Raw genomic sequence first — 16,836 nt, forward strand, 5'->3', positions numbered from 1 at the left:
AATAAAAGGTAGATCTATTTATAAAAATCTTCATGTCTTATCAGTAGTTGCCCTCTATACGATTACGAAAAGGGTTATTATTTTAGCAGTCTACGTACGGTGCATGAGGGATACTACTTTAGGTATCGTATGTTTCGTAGTGGGGTAAAAAGGTTTTCCAAAATCGGCTCAGCAATGTCAATCGATTCGTTTTTATAATTGAACTCAATTAATTTTATTTATTTCAGTATTTTTACTTTCCATAACATTGTTAGTAACAGTAGGTAGTAGTAGTTAAGTAATGCCGGTGACAAAGGCTATATCTGTAAAATAATTTTAATGAGAAATATATGTTTTTACGAAAATAACCGTAGTCGAATAAAGTTTTTTTAACGTTTAGTTGTTTGACCCTGAATGATTGACCCTATTATTAGGGTCAATCATTCAAAAAAAAAAACGACTTAAGTCTATGATAAATCAAACTTTAACTTTTAAACCCATGGAGATATTTACATCATGACAAATAAATAAAACAAACGGTGACGAATTACGCAATTTTAATTACTTTTATTATAACAAACATTAATATTAGTCTTGGCATATACTCGTAGATAAATTTATCATAACACTAATACAAAATAAATACACCACTAATTAATCCTTGGTTACAATATATACGTCAAATTATGATCATGTGATCAATCGAATAAAATGAAATGTTCACCTGATAGGTGCCTCCTTAACTACATATTTCTATTTCTTAACTTACAATTATCAATCGAATCATAGCTAATTAGACTCAGTTATGTTAACGATAACATATATTGAAATATCTACCTTATGATTACTTTAGTGAAACGATTATGTAAATCAGTCATTTGAAGAATAACATTTAGGTAACACATATGACTTATGTTTATAAATTTAATACATGTATACTATTTAATATTTGACAGAGTTTACGTGACCATTGCCGCGAGGAAATTAAAAAGGGTTCCCAACCTATTTCATGCCGATCCCCCTTTGTAAAAAAGAAAAGAAAATACCTTTTATAAATCGTGTTATCCTTAAATACCAAAAAAAATTACGTATTTTTTGTTTATTATTAATATATCCTCAACCACCTGGGTGGGAACTCGTGCCTTAACATAAGTAACAAATGTTACAGACTCGGTTTTCAATATACTTTAATTAAAAACCCTTCGAATTGAATTTCGAATCAAATGTTCTACTGACGGACGGATGTAGCACGGTCAGCCATTCCACTCACGATCAAACTTCAAGTCTGTCCGGATAATCATCTACTAGTTTTGTAACCTCGAACTAACAGTAATTAACTCTCGGATTGAAATTTAATTAATATTAAAGCTATTCAAAATTAAGTTCATGTACACTATGTAAAGTGTCGAAATTAAAAATGTTTATCCATCCTGAATGTTTGAAATGAATGCAGTAGATTTATAATATTAGACTACAGATTAGACGAAATATTTATCGTGACAAAATTATTTCCTTAATATCACAACCACCAGCTCTGGCACCAACGTGTAGATAGCGGTTATTACCGAATATTTCATTTGATATTTGATTTTTTCCTCCTACCTCAATTATTACGATAATTTATGGACAAGTCAACGGTGTTTGGAAGTCGAAACATCAATTTTAAATTAGCGCTCCCCACTAATTCGAACATTTCAAGATCACAATGGAAGGGCGTTCAGTTTAACATTTTCAGTGCCAGAGGCTACTTAGTTCATGTACAAAATAAATCTAGAGTCAGACCAAGATAAGTTGGCAGCGATTTTGACAGCCTACAGGATGCAGGTGTTATTTTATACGTCAAACTTCTATTAAGTTATAACGACGACGTATGACGTTTACGAGTATTTAACTTATCTAATTATTATATTTTGGCTGTTATTAGCGGAAATAGAGAAACACATTTTTTCTCCACAGACGGACGGACGGACGGACAGTGAAAGCTTAGTAATAGGATTGTCCCCGGGTTGGAACCGGTTACGGAACCTTTGGGTGTGATGGTAAATAAAACTTTACTGCAAAATATCAAAATAAATAATCAATACACAATTGCGAAATACTTTTTTAAGAATAAAACTGAGTGCTGATGGCATTTAACTTTCAGAGCGCGAGTGCATCTCGCAAATGGCCTTGTTTTTGTTTGACAAATCGCAATGATTAGTTTGGAATTATTTGCTTTAAAAAGGTTAGCAAGTAAAATGATTGCGAATTCCACAATTTCGATAATCAGATATAGATATATTTTTGGTGATATAATTTTGGTGATCGGTTAAACATAAGCCATTTTTACGAGAAAAGGCGTTTCAGTGTTACAAAGAATATTTTTAAGTAAGTTCCTACTAGGTTATGGTTCAACTTTGTATGGAGAAAATAAAAATAAGAAGGTAATATAAAATTGTACCTCCACAAGGTTCCCTTTTTGGGGTTCCGTAGTCAACTAGGAACCCTTATAGTTTCGCCATGTCCGTCTGTCTGTCTGTCTGTCCGAGGCTTTGCTCCGTGGTCGTTAGTGCTAGAAAGCTGAAATTTGGCATGGATATATAAATCAATAAAGCCGACAAAGTCGTACAATAAAATCTAAAAATTTAATTTTTTAGGGTACCTCCGCTACACGTAAAGTGGGGGTGAACATTTTTTTGGTCTTTCAAAACTAATAGGGGTCTTCAACAAACATTTCTTGATAAAGTGAATATATTCCGAATAATTGCTCCGAACGAATAAAAAAATGTGCCCCCCCCCCCTCTAACTTTTGAACCATAGGTCCAAGAAATATGAAAAAAATCTTGGATGTAGAGCTTAAGCTCAGTTTAGCTTGAGTTATCGCAAAAAGTTTCCCCTTCATAGTAAAAAGACGTACACCCACAGTTCATCCCTTGGTTAACAGTCTACCATACTTTAAGCTCCAGTTTAGCTTATTGTGACGGAAGAGTAACTACGGAACCCTACGCTGAGCATGGCCCGACATGCTCTTGGCCGGTTTTTTTTTTCTGTTATGAAATCAGCCGGGACATTTCGCCAGTAGTAATCTATGTGCCAAATTTGAACTCATTTGCCGATGATTTTGTGGCTGCTAAGATTTTAGAATTTGCAATAATTTCATACAAAGCTAATTACAAATTAACCCCATATAAAAATACACCGATTTGTTTAATAGTATAAAGAGCTATTGAAACATCTATATAACTATTAGAGTTATTAAAGGGTTAATTTGTTTTACATTTTTATACTGCAGATAATTGACCCATTTATATTAAAAATAAAAGAAACGTTTAAACAGTAGTTATGCTAATAAAACACACCAATGTCACGCAAAAAGAGTGTAGCTATTTCAGTGTTAGTAAGTTTTTAGGATTGGTGTTCCAGACTCTTTGCAAACCTGCAGCATAAGGCTTATTTTTGTCTATTATATTTGTAAATTCAAATATTGACCAAATAAAGAAAATGGCATACGTTACTTTAGGTTCACATAGATAGGTTGTAGTACATCATTGTTGTGATTTTCTCATTTTATTGTTAATATTGATAATAAATTTCCATTAATTTGATTAAGTACAATGATTATAATTAATAATAAAAACTATAAGCAAACTAAATTAAATCTAAAATAAATCTAAAAATGGACCCTGCGGCTTAGTACCAAAGACGTTGGCAGCATAAAAAAAAATTTATACTAAATTCAATGTCAAAGGTAAAATTCCCCTATTATTCATTACAGTCCACCACAGCATCTTTTTTATAGGATAACATAAAATATTAAAATTTTATAGTTACAAACCTCTAAATGGTGCTTAATTGGTATAAAAAATGGTATCTATGGCTACTTCATACAAGTATGTATCTTGCATAACAAAAACCTTGTGGAAAATGAATTGTTATTATAACTTTATATTTTTGGATCACCGTAAATAGTTTACTAAAACTACGCACCGGCACTAAAATAAAAAATTAAGGAGCACTACAATATTAAATAACGTTGTTAAGCATTTATAATCTATATCTCATTTGTTTACATAGGTAAAGCTGTATTTGAACAAAATTTATATTACTAACCGGGGCATCGAACTTTTACGTCGGACTGGAATAATTTGATTTTTTTTTTCGTACCCTGTAGACAAAGTTTTCTTTGCAGTTTCGGCCTGAAATAGGTAGGGTTGGTTTGAATCAAGAAAATCTATGGATGAAGGCGATACAGCTCTGCCACTGTTACTTGATTGATACGCTATCAATAGTTATAGGCAACTTACATAGTAAGAATGTTTGTCTCGGATCAATGTAAAATTAATGTGTACAGGCTGAATACGACATTGGACACTTAACTATCAAGGATGTTGTAATGTTATGGCTTTTTAAGTCAACAAAAAACTCAAAATTATAAAATTAAATCAATTTAAATCAATAACAGGTTCTATGTAAGCAGTTTCATAGGACGGACGCTTAAATATATGAAACAAGCTATAATGCTAGGAAAACATTAATTGAAGAACCCACCACCCTCCCACAATCATAAATATCATAATGTTTAAAACATATTTAAGTATTGATATGATAATTTTACTATATACTTGATTGTTACGCATTCTGTTTCAATTCACTACAGCGGCCAGTCAGCAGATGGTACAATCTGAGTAAATACTTATTTTAATTATGGGAATTCATTTTTTTTCTCCAAACAATGTTTTATTATGAACATTTATATAATGTTGTACAAACATTTTACGATTTACTTTTTATGCGTGAATGTAACACATTCGTTGAATACCTAACCTAATGATAAAATTATCATTTATCACACTTCCACGATCGCCACTTAGTAATACACAAGGACTGCTCTAGCACTGTAAAGTAATATCTAAGTATAGTAAGACGTCCTCGTGTATTAATAAATAAGAACGCAATTCCGCTATCTTACAATTTAGAATTCCATCTTACCGCTTCTCCATTTTTCCGTCAAAGCGCACTTTTTAAATTATGTGAATTTAGCCAGAGGTCTCTTAGATCAAATTTTCATAGACTGAAAAATAAATGCTTAAATTATTTGTTATATAAAATTATAAACAGTTCAAGTAATTTATCCGTAAACTTAACGTTATTGAATGTATTAAACATGTGACGCACGTGAAAGAAGATAGACCATTATTTTTGTATAATTATAGCTAACATCTATTACGACTTCTTACCACTATTATGGTTGTGTAATTTGATTATTTTTCTTATATGTTGATCTTTTTACTATAACAAACTTATTGTAATGTAAATGACTTAAGAATTTATAGGATACCTATAAAGATTAAATTTATCTCAGATTGTTTTCAGTAAAAACGGGAACGTAATTAGCGAGTCAACGTGCCGCCGACCGCGATAACTCGCCTTCATTAACGGTTATCTGCCCCTCACTACCTGCTATAACTTGACAATTACTGAATATAAAATTATATCGCTGATTGAAAAAGTTACTTACTAAACACGTAATTATTAAGACCCTGATATTTATCTACTCGGTTAAAACCGCCAGGCATTTTTGGAAATAAACGGGACGGGAATTACAATCTAAAATGTATAGAGGGCTAGAAAGTTTCTCAATTGGCATTATATTACCATGATTGAGTTACGACTTTACTATGCTAATTTTAACAATGTTTTGTGAAATCGGACCAAACAAAAAGCACCAGTATCACAAAGCTCCGAAGTAAGGGAAGATTACTTTGAGTACGCATCTAACGACATCTGTTACACCTATGTATTGGTTAATGAATTGTTATACCATTTAGATATACATAAATTATGCTAGTCCTGCACTGGAAGCCACCAGATATGGCATGGCATGAGAGTGGGTGATATTGTGCAAAGGCTACGAAAAAAATGTTCCGTACGAATTCAATCGAAGCTGAAGCTAGTTGATTCGACGTGATACATTTTGTTCTTCACTAATGTACATAACGACAATTTCAGCGTCACTGAATAGGAAATTTGCTCTGAGCATTTCTTTTGCGACATGGTCGCGGTGAATCTTGCTGCAGTGTCCGTGTTCCTACAGCTGATAGAGATCCACGTTGGAGGACTGCTTGGAGTGGGACGCGCGGCACGCGGGGCCGGGCTCCCGCGCCGCGGATCACACTTGCGTGAAGCTTGCGTGCAACGCCGTCTCCTCCTGGCCGATCTGGTTTGCGGGCGTGTAGTACTGTTAAAAACATTTAGACTCACTATCGAAAGTGACAAATTTATGCTTTATGAATAATCTGCTAAAGTAACGGATATGCATTTAAGAGGCAACAGGAGTGATCATTTCTCCATACAAACGTACTCGACTGTTTGCTCCGTGGTTTTTGAAGCTAGAGCAATGATTTTTTAACACAAATTTTATATTATTAATATCTGTATCGGACCGTTTTGCTTTTTTAAATAATATTTTGTTAAGGCGCTAGTGCACTTTATATATTCGCAAAAACGGCCTAATTTACTAGGCCGCAAAGAGAAGTATGGTATTCAAAACTGATATAAATTTGCCTAAAAACCAAACAGTCTGACACAGACAATTTTATTACCATTTAGATCTCAAACTTTTGTTACATTTAGTTAAGTTTTGGAGGTGGAAACAGTCGAGTACGAAATATGGATTTTGAAATTTTTACGCACGATTTTTCGCCTATGCTGGCGTTGTCCTTATCGGCTAGTATTAGGAGTCGCTTGCGCTAGCGAGACGGGTATTATTCACCTAAAATATTTCAATCTCAGCTCCCGTATCCTCTTAATAAAACAAAACGTTGTGTACATATTTAGTTAATTTAGATAAATCAAGGCATCGATGTACAATTTTTGATGTAATCATTTAAATAGTGATCTTTTACTAAGTTTTAAGGTTACTTAAAATAGTATATATAATTTTTTTTCTAAATATGTATATATAGGTAGATATAAATTTGGAAAAAATGTTCAGTTGCACAAAGTTATTCGGCAGAATAAGATGGATATATAAGTAGATGTAGTAAAATATTAATGCATTAGATAACATTTTGTCCTTTTGTCCTACTGTCCTACCTAACGCAATTTAGAAAAAAATAGAAGGCACCAAAAATATAACATATTTATATCTGCAGATTTTTTTGTTAAAGGGGATTAGTTTATCCATTTATAACCTTTCTCTTACAGCTTTATGAGAATTCAAAGTAGTTACTTACTCCAGCATAAGCTCCTCCATTCCACCCGAGTCGTTCGTGCTCACGCTGCATCTGCCTGGAGGCATGCGTATGGGCATGCGAGGGCTTGTGGTCGGCGCGCGAGGCGAGGCGCGCCTTGGCGGACAGCGCGGCGCGCAGCGGCACGTTGGCGCGCGCTGCCTCCGCGCGTCCGTGCTGGCAGAACTCCAGCAGCGCCACGCCCAGGGCCAGCGCCAGACCGCCCACCAGCACGTAGAATAGACCGGCTACTTGACCCAACGTCAGTTCAGTCACGTGTACATTCTAAAAAACGTAAACCAACTATAATATAGGTACCTACATATAAACTCGTTTAGGTACACTTAAATTTACCTTTATCTAAGTTTTATACAGTTACAGAATATATCTTTTCTAAGACATACCTGTTCAGCGACATCACACTCCGCTTTAGTGAACCATTTCCGTATGAGTTTTTGAAGCTCACCATTGTCTTTTAGAGATTGCAGTGCTAAATTGATGCCATCCCTAAAATGAAATGTTATGTATACCACAAATTATCGTTCGTTAGCAAAGCGCGTGGAATAACAATACCGTGGCTGTGCAATTTCGCTGTGCAAACACTGTTTAAAAACGCCAATGCATAGCTTCGCAATGCACTGATCGGGTATAAAAAATGCTTACCGTAATTCTGACCCCTTTTGTAAAGCTACAGCAAAGTCTTTCACACCAGAGTTAGTAACAGTGACCAACATCTCGCATGGTTTGTCAGCATCGCCACCAGCAGAAGAGTGGTCGAGTAAAAAACTTAACCAATTGTGGCGACTGCGAGGTATGGCGATGCTCTTTATTCCTTCAGAAGTATCCTGGTAAGAACCAAAATAATTAGCATTACTACTACACCCTACTTATTATTATAGTTTAACCATAAAATTTATAAACTGAAATAGAAGTCATCTAAAAAAGAAATAGTGGCTATGGCCATTAGCCGAGGCCGGAATCGAGCCGGCGTCTTCAGCTTCAACTTACGCGGCTAAACTAACGCCATGACCTCGTGGCCGGGGCACAGCGGTATGCGTCCCAAATCATAAGGGATTCATTTAGGAGGTGCAAGTATATACTGTTTACCCTTTAGAGTTAGTCAAAGGCACCTAGCGTTACAAATATGGCATATATCCGAGAATTTGGGACGGGTACCGTCGTGGCCGGGTTGGATAGTTTTTCTCGTCATAAGGTCGTCGTAAGGTAGGTCGTAATTTATATATACCAGTGTGAATACTTAAAAGTAAATACTAAGAATGAATTTGATATGTTCCCTAATACCTACAGGTACCTATAAAATTTATATTCATAGGCGTAATATATACATATCAAAAAATTCACCTCGGGGCAAGCTGCCACTTTGCTGTACGTCTGAGAGGGCTCGTTTATGCGTTGTAGCGTGAGATAAGAAGCGAGGCTGGCCGTGTACGAAGATATTACAATAAACGTGAAAAACCACCAAACTGTACCTACAATTCTGCCAGACACCGATCTGAAAATAATAATATACGTGCTCAAGGTTCATAATGAATACGACTGAAGTGAAATCATCTTTTTATCACAATTTAATATACAATACACTTGGGACTTTGGGACTGCTGGGACACCTTGGTCTCTTGGCTAGGCATTTGGATAGATAATAGTTAATTTAACAAGCGCGTTAGTGTTTGGCGGCATAAAACTAGGGGCTCAATTTAAAAATGGTTGAGAAAAAAAGGCGTGGCGGGTGATATATCGATAAAATTCATCGTGTTTTATATTTTATTTATTTTCTATATCTAAAATCTTACATTAAATCAAACATAAAAATTAACAAACAGAAGTTTGTATCGAAACTACATTAATATATACGTGGTTAAAGACTCCGCCATAAGTGTCATTATTCAGAATTAATCGGTGGGAATTTTTGTTATAAATTGATCATATTGGTGTTATGTAAACACAATTTTGCTTCTTGTATTTTGTATGCATCGTTAGATAAACTATTAAAACGAATATATATTATTTGGCAATATTTGCTCGTTTGAATAACATTGCCTTACAGTTGAAACTACATTTAATTTAGACTGACTGGAACGTTTCACTCGCCATTAGGTTTTCAGTTTCAAACCGCGAGTTTTACTTGAAATGTAAAATTATAGCTCTAGAAATATGGACTAAAATATTATAATTTAGCTCAAAGAGTTTACAAACAAGAACAACTAATGTATTTATCTTAAATGAAGTTTTATTTAATAGTAAACAGAAACCCGTTAATGGTTCAACTACTATATGTAAATGTGAATGATGTCTTTAATTTAGGTAACATTATTTGACTAATTAATTAAATACGTATTACAGAAGCTTATTACTACTCTAATTCGGCAAAGTAATGGAAAAATAACTCAAGGAAAAAAAAACACGGTACGCTGTTTTTTAATAAGAAACTTATATTTTAACTAGTATTTGATAAAAATAAAAGATTTAAGTATATTATAAACTGTTGATTGTTGGTTGTCCACAAAAAATGCGAGTCAAAGAAATTAAGATAAATTGGTTAGTTTAAAATATTTACCATTTCTATTGAAGTCCACTTCAGATAAGACATTTTATATAATTCAAATTTTTAATGCCTATGCGAAATGTGCACTGATTACTGTAATTGTATGCAAGACAGCCAAGTAGGAATCTACTTACAAAATTTGTAGTAAAACAATCCTAGTCGGCAAAAGCATAACTTAAGTTTATTTAAGGCGATCGGGATAACGAACAAGACTAATATACTTTACACAGTCAAATATTAAAATATACACTGACCTCGGCGTAATGTCGCTGCCCTGCTGCATAAAGGAGCCCACTGAGAACCACATAGAATTCCAAAAGCTGAACTCGTTGACGACCGTAGTCTGAAACATTTTGCGATTTGAATAAAAATTTATTTGGCAAGAGAGACTGCAGTGTCTTACACTTTACAGCGGCGTACATTTTTTGAGTTTTAATTGTTACACAGAGTATAATAATAGATTTTAAATGAATAAAGGGAATAATAAAATTCAAAGCTCCGTATCGATGATTGAGTATTTAGAACGGACAATGTTATCTAGGCGCTGTTATGATTCCTTGCTTAAGTAACTGGGGATATTGGCGTAGAAACCAATTTTTTTACGAAAATTACCCAAAGGGAAATCGAAGCCCTGTTAAGATTATTCCGATTCCGGTTTCTTGTCGATGTTTTCCTTCACCATTTGTTCCAAAAAACTCTTTGGTATACATACTACCACTTCTACCTAGTTTGTAATTTGCACGTCTTTTTGCCAGCTCGCAAAAATAATTATTTAATATATTATAACTAAGCATGTTTTACCGTGATTAGGAGAAAACCTTTCGTTATGCAACGAATTTCATGATGTTACTTTGTATAACTGACAAAGGAAAAACCGATAAATATATTCCATTTTTCTACACCAACTCGTACCTAGAGGTTTACTCGTATTATTCTTCAAAAACTAATGAGCAAGTTAAATTTTATCCACAAGAGTAGCAAACAATATGTGCAAATTTTGAGTTTAAACGCCGCCATTCATTTGGTGCAGACGAGTCTTACCTTAGTAGTTGCAACTTCAGTGTGCTCGGAAGATTGAGTATCCGTGTAGGATACAACTCGCCACTCGTATGGTGAGAATCTTGATACAATAAACAACACTACGGTCACGGCCAATACGCTGAACATCAAGCAGAGCTGTTAATATATTTAAAAAAAAAAATGTTATTTGCATAAACGCTAACACACATTTTTACATTTTAATAAAACTTCTGAATGTTATCTTACCCATACTTCAGTAGAGAGTGGATCAAGGAAGCTGAAAATGGCGCCTGGCTCATCAGCAATGTTCTTCAGACTCGGCTTAATGTCGAAAGACAAAAATGGTTTACTGAAATCAACTACTGTTTCCCTATCAACAGTGACGGTGAGAGGAGCTATGGCCATATCGACTTCCTACAAGAAAAAAAATGCGGTTAAAAATAGTAAGCATTAGAAATCTCTGTACCTACCTATTTAATACTTGTATTATAATTTAACTTACTTTGCGTAATATTTCACCAATCATTCCATCCCAGCCACCTATAATCTTGGGATTTTCACTTCCATATTTTCCATCTTTAACAACTCTTATTTCGTCTGCAAATAAATTTAAAGTTAGTTTGTTGCTATTTGACATATAAATTGTTGACTCAGAACTAACTGCTTCAACCGTGTTTACATTAGTAATGACAATTACGCTCGCCAAAACGTGGTGTAGATATATTGACGGCCATCTTAAGGACCATGGCTAAATAAATTACGTTAACCAGCCCAACACATGTGGTTGATACAATATATCCTAGATGGTTTCTAAATTTTAGTTACTTTTATAAGAATGACAATCCGAATTGAAACTATTTTAACGGATTATTTCGCGTATAATGAATTTAAAACACATCCAACGTTCATTGGTTAAAATGCGCTTATATTGTATGCATACCCAGCCTTAAATTGTATAATGTTTGTTCATTATTTGTGTACGTTGAATATTGTAATTTTGACAAACGATAATATAGGTATTTCTTTTCAGTCTCCGTTTGAACATGAACGCTATAAAGGGTTTGAAACACCGGGATGTATTTTAAATTCATTATACGCCATATAATCCGTTAAACTAGCTTTATTTCATCAGTAACTCGCGGTAATCAAAGGTAATACAATCGAAGTCTGATCATCACGAATCGGCATGTATACCATAAAAGCGAATATGAACATCCCGATCACTACAAAGGAACATTATTTCAATCTGATTGTCAGCCTAACATAGTAAATTAAGTCACTTACACTTGATTTCCAACTTATCCGATAACATTTTGGCGAGGTCAACGCAGAACCCCTTGTACGGATCGTTAGGCGTGAATTCCGCGTAGTCCGAGTTTTGACGCATTATGTAGGGGGGCTCTTCTATGGTCGACACTATATAGGTCTTGTTTCTGTTGTACACCCCCGGGATACTTGGGCCCGGCAGCTTCGGCACTACCGGCACAAAGCCTTTGTTGTCGTACCAAGTTGCGATCTGTTGCAGGAATAGTTTATCGATTAGCACACCTCTGGCGTTAAGGGGCACACGAAGTATAATAAATCACTTCTAACTCGGCGCTCTCAAGCCAGTCTAGTTCACTTGTATTCTTTGACGATGCTTGGCTTTACCCGCTAACGAATGAGGTAGAAACCTATTTTTTTTAATAAAATTATTTTGTGTTGTATGTAATCACTATTATTGTAGTGGTTTTGTTCTTATACTTAAGTGCTCATTGTATTAATTCCAGGTAGGGGAAAAAGGTAGTGATATAAAAAGAAGTGTAGTATTTTTCTCACCTTAATCATTTCCCCTTCAACAGTCATCTCCATGACTTGCAGGGAGAAATTCTTGCGGTGGCCCTCCTCATTAAACCTCACGACGCCCGTCAACCCATCTATCTCCGTCTGTAGCAAACATATCTACTCTTGTGTGTTTATATCAAGCTAAATATACCTACATTGTTTTAATCTGAAGATGTTTCGCATGTGATAAAAATAACCATTATTTTAATTATTACAAATTTGACATCTATTCAATTCAATTCTACAGTATAAATTATTAGTAACGAGCTTCATGTTTAAAATAGTTTATATAACTTGCCTTAAAATCGAATATAAGTAAAACGTAAATTGAATATAAAGAATAATTATTTTATGAAATTACATATCAAACAACACCTTATTCTGATGAGAAAAACTATAATAAGAGAAGGGTTTTCACATCAACGTGTAAATCAGTTGGGTGCCGAGTGAGGGTTAATTAGGCGTCAACCGGCGAAACCTAATTAATCGGCCGGCTAGAGCCGCGGAACAGCGGCCCGTGTGTCTGCCTGGGCTCGGAGTACACTAACGAATCGTGGGACTTAATCCACTCGAAAAAGTTGTAGTAGGATTTTTGATCTTTTCGGTATCTTGTTTTTGTGCCCAAAAATGTGACAGCGTTGTGAATTTTTAAATGTTACTGATCGATTGTGTTGTGTAAAATATGACATAAGGAAATAAATGCAAAACTACAAGTAGATTAGTAAGTGACAAAAGTGGAGTTCAAAATAAATGGCAAATAATGTAAACAAATATAACAGATTTTGTTAGAATTTATAAGCTAAAAGTTCTACAATGTTTTTTTCATTGAAATATTAATAATTAACACATATTTTGACTAGTAATTGATATAAATAAAATATTTAAATTACTATACTAAAAGTGCGAGATTACGAAGAAATCATTTATTTGTTTACAGTATTCGCAATTTCCTCCATTTTAATGTAGTGGTACGAGTATAGCAAATATATGGTATCGCCGATTGACACTTAAGGTGTAATAAAATCTGGATATAATACCGTAATAAAGTCTGTCTATATATAATGCCAAACGACCTAGAAAATTCACAGACTGGTCTTTTTGAAAATGGGTGAGGCAAGGATGGTCGCGAGGTCGTCAGCTCAAAGAGCCAGTAGTTTATGAAGCTTGGGCAAACATGTTTTCGTAGTTCTGTCCGGCGGTTCTCCTCTCCAGCCCAGAATTTTTCGTGAACAGGGTTGATATTTATTGACCGAGCGTTAGCGGAGATCTCCGTCTCAGCTTGGGAAAAAATGTTCTGTACAGGTCGCAATTCTGAACCGATAATCGTGCATTGCTTTCGTACATACGAAAGCACCTTTGCCCAAGCTGATGTTCTCCTCTGCAGGTCCATTTCTTTACCTTTTCTCGTGAAACTTTGCGAGCAGGTCGAGAGGTAATGTGTCGGTTGGAGCGTGACAGATAAAATCGGACACAATGTTAATACGGGGACACTGCATCAAGGCGATTTTCCGTCCTTATTTTGAAACTAAGACTTGTGTTGCGTTCGCCTAAGGATATGGAGTCCTTGATCAGTCCAGGCGTGTATAATTCCTTACTATTCTGTATATATAGGTAATTCCTTACTACGTAGGAGAAGCTGTTCGAACCATTTCCAGCAGAATATAAGAGCACATACTGAGTATGAAGGACAGGGATAGCCGGGGTTCCCGGTGACGGAACCGTTTCGTATCCGTTTCGATAAGTTAACCGTGCTGGCGAATATGAGCATTGTTGGACTTAAAATTACGTGAAAGACCCGTTTTAATATATTAATTAGGGTTAACCTTGTTAGCTTACTAATCAATTCTCATTTCCAGGAAAATATCGTTTAACTCTAACAAGAGCGGTTTTTACTGAATCCAGAGAAAACGTAAATAAAATGGTTTCTGCACAAATTAAAAATATTGTGAACGCCTTTGCCGAAGTATGTATAAAAACAACAAATATCTCTATGGTCAGGCTAGGGCTTCAAAGTCGCCCGTCTATTACAATAGGCAGACTTAAGACGCTTTTTTGTAAGTACCTACTAACACTAACAAGCAAAAGGGAGGATCTTCACGGCTCACGTCATTTTACCAAAAAGGGGTAATGTTTGATAAAAATTCAATAACGCTCAATTGATCATGTTCGAGTTTCCATAAAAAAAAATCCCTGGCTTTCACAATTTTAGGGTTCTGTAGCCAAATTGGCAAAATGGCCCTTATAGTTTCGTCATGTCCGTCTGTCTGTATGTCATAACCATTTTACTCGAAAACTGTAAGCTATATTTTAATGAAATCGGGAACATGGGTATATGTATTTTGTGAGCGGCAATTTCGATTGACAGTTAAAATTACATTAACCCCATACATGCAAGTAAAAGTAAAAAAAATAGTAAAAGTCAACGTATTCATTCGAACTTTAAGGTTTCTAATGAAATATTTCTATTAAGTCAAAATAATCGCTTCGAATGTACTAAAATGCACCCCCCACCCCCCTCCTCTAACTTTTAAACCGGAAATTTGAAGAAAAAAAAATTAGGGAACTATAAATAAGTACTACCTTCCACGTAAATTGTTCTGAACGTGATCGATCGGAATTCTCTTTTTATTAAAAGGACGCAAGTGCCGTGAAAGTACGCCCTTTTGCTGCTTCGACTTTTTCACATCGTCATTATGCGTAACCCGACACGCACTTGGCCGGTCTCGTATATTTCTTGGAGGCACTCAATAATAATTTGGACTTTTGTGTCTAAGTTACTATTACTTTAATCATCTATTTAATTCTACTATATTTAAAAAAAATCAATACTATCAAAGAGAATAATGAAAAACAGCGGTAATGAAGGGATACAAACGTTGTACACCGCGCTTAAGAAAAGCTCTCGTATTCAACACCTGCGCTCCCCTTTGTGATTGCTCTCGATTTAAATTTTGCTTCGTTATTATACGCTGATTCCACAGCAAGGGACTACCCACGTTTATTTATTGCCTCACGACTTTTTTAAAGTTAACCCTTCTCAACGTAGATATTATCTAACTGAAAGGTTGGGGTAAGATTTGCGTTTGGAAAAGTTTGGAAGAAACCTACAACTACCTACATAATCTTTAGCAACCAAATTCGGCATTTTAATCTGTTTGATATTTACATAAGCGATAGGTATAACAGAGTGAAAGATCCCCAGACTTTAACTCTGTCACTTACGGTAGTTAAAATAATCACAATTAATAATCACAAAATAAAGAAGCATTCGCAATTAATTCGCAATGGCATACACATGAATGGTATCAATCATTCGCAGGGCCGATGGGTACAATATACCTAATAGAGTACAAATCGTAACTGTAGGCAAGAATTAAGCCTTCCTTTGTTTGCGGAATTAAATGCTTGATGACTTTAATCTGTATTACTAAAAGTTATTGCACAGGGGTCGAATTGACTTGAGATATTTAGTAGTAGTGAGTTGGTGGGCATTATGTTAACTACTCTTGGAATAAGTGGCGACATTGTGCCAATCTGTAAAATTTTGCTGGTCTGATGTCGTTCATAATTTTACAACTCAGGAGTAAAATTGTTACCTACTAATAAAAAAGCGGTATGGTAGATATTCGTTTGTTTAGTCAAATTAGGCCACAGATCTAGAAACTGAGCTGAGGTGGAAATAAATATTACTAACACAAACTGAGGAGGTTATAAGGTTAACCTTAGTCGGGTTGGTAAAATATGTCTAAGTTATATATTAGACTATAAGGCTAACAGCACTGAATGTTTGTTTGAAGTGTTTATTTTTATTACATCCTACATAAAGTAAGGACGTCAAGTACGAAAAATTTCGTACATTGACCTTTAGGCTTACTGCCAGTGGTCAATAACATTTTTATTTAATGTTCGTATGTATAAAATATTGTGAAAAGGTCCATCGAATCAAAAAATATTGTGCCTTTTATTTATTGTGAATAGTAATTAAGATTTAGATATTCCTTTGTGTTTTGTATTTGTTTGAAGCATTGATTTAATCCTTATAACTTGACTTATAATTCAACTTATACTTAATGTTATTTAGAAACGAACAAATAATCGAATCAGACTCTAGGTCCATGGGGTCCCAGCGCGCACAAGATTTTTTCATTCATTCATTGCGATGCAACGAGAAAATGCCGCCAGCAACCTTGGTACAATGCCTCAAGGGCCTATTTTAGATTTAAGCTAGTCATAGTAACA

The 16,836-nt window shown here is 34.8% G+C and overlaps 1 protein-coding gene across 2 annotated transcripts in view; it reads right to left on the reverse strand.

Annotated features, from left to right (window-relative positions):
• Positions 1-519: 519 nt before the first annotated feature.
• LOC133532035 (glutamate receptor 1-like) overlaps positions 520-16,836 on the reverse strand; it is a 152,380-nt gene continuing 136,063 nt past the window's right edge. Inside the window, exons 8-18 of one of the 2 annotated variants that reach the window (XM_061870640.1) lie at positions 12,592-12,699; positions 12,058-12,289; positions 11,276-11,370; positions 11,020-11,187; positions 10,795-10,929; positions 10,008-10,096; positions 8,553-8,703; positions 7,854-8,035; positions 7,595-7,697; positions 7,194-7,475; positions 520-6,175 (exon numbers count right to left, since the gene is read on the reverse strand). In XM_061870640.1, the coding sequence (XP_061726624.1) occupies positions 6,128-6,175; positions 7,194-7,475; positions 7,595-7,697; positions 7,854-8,035; positions 8,553-8,703; positions 10,008-10,096; positions 10,795-10,929; positions 11,020-11,187; positions 11,276-11,370; positions 12,058-12,289; positions 12,592-12,699 (1,593 nt within the window). In that variant the 3' untranslated portion in view covers positions 520-6,127. Of the gene's footprint in view, positions 6,197-7,193; positions 7,476-7,594; positions 7,698-7,853; positions 8,036-8,552; positions 8,704-10,007; positions 10,097-10,794; positions 10,930-11,019; positions 11,188-11,275; positions 11,371-12,057; positions 12,290-12,591; positions 12,700-16,836 lie in introns of both variants that reach the window. The other variant, XM_061870558.1, reaches the window with a different exon arrangement.

Source organism: Cydia pomonella, chromosome 1 (assembly GCF_033807575.1).
Source record: "Cydia pomonella isolate Wapato2018A chromosome 1, ilCydPomo1, whole genome shotgun sequence".
NCBI classification, from domain to species: Eukaryota; Metazoa; Arthropoda; class Insecta; order Lepidoptera; family Tortricidae; genus Cydia; species Cydia pomonella.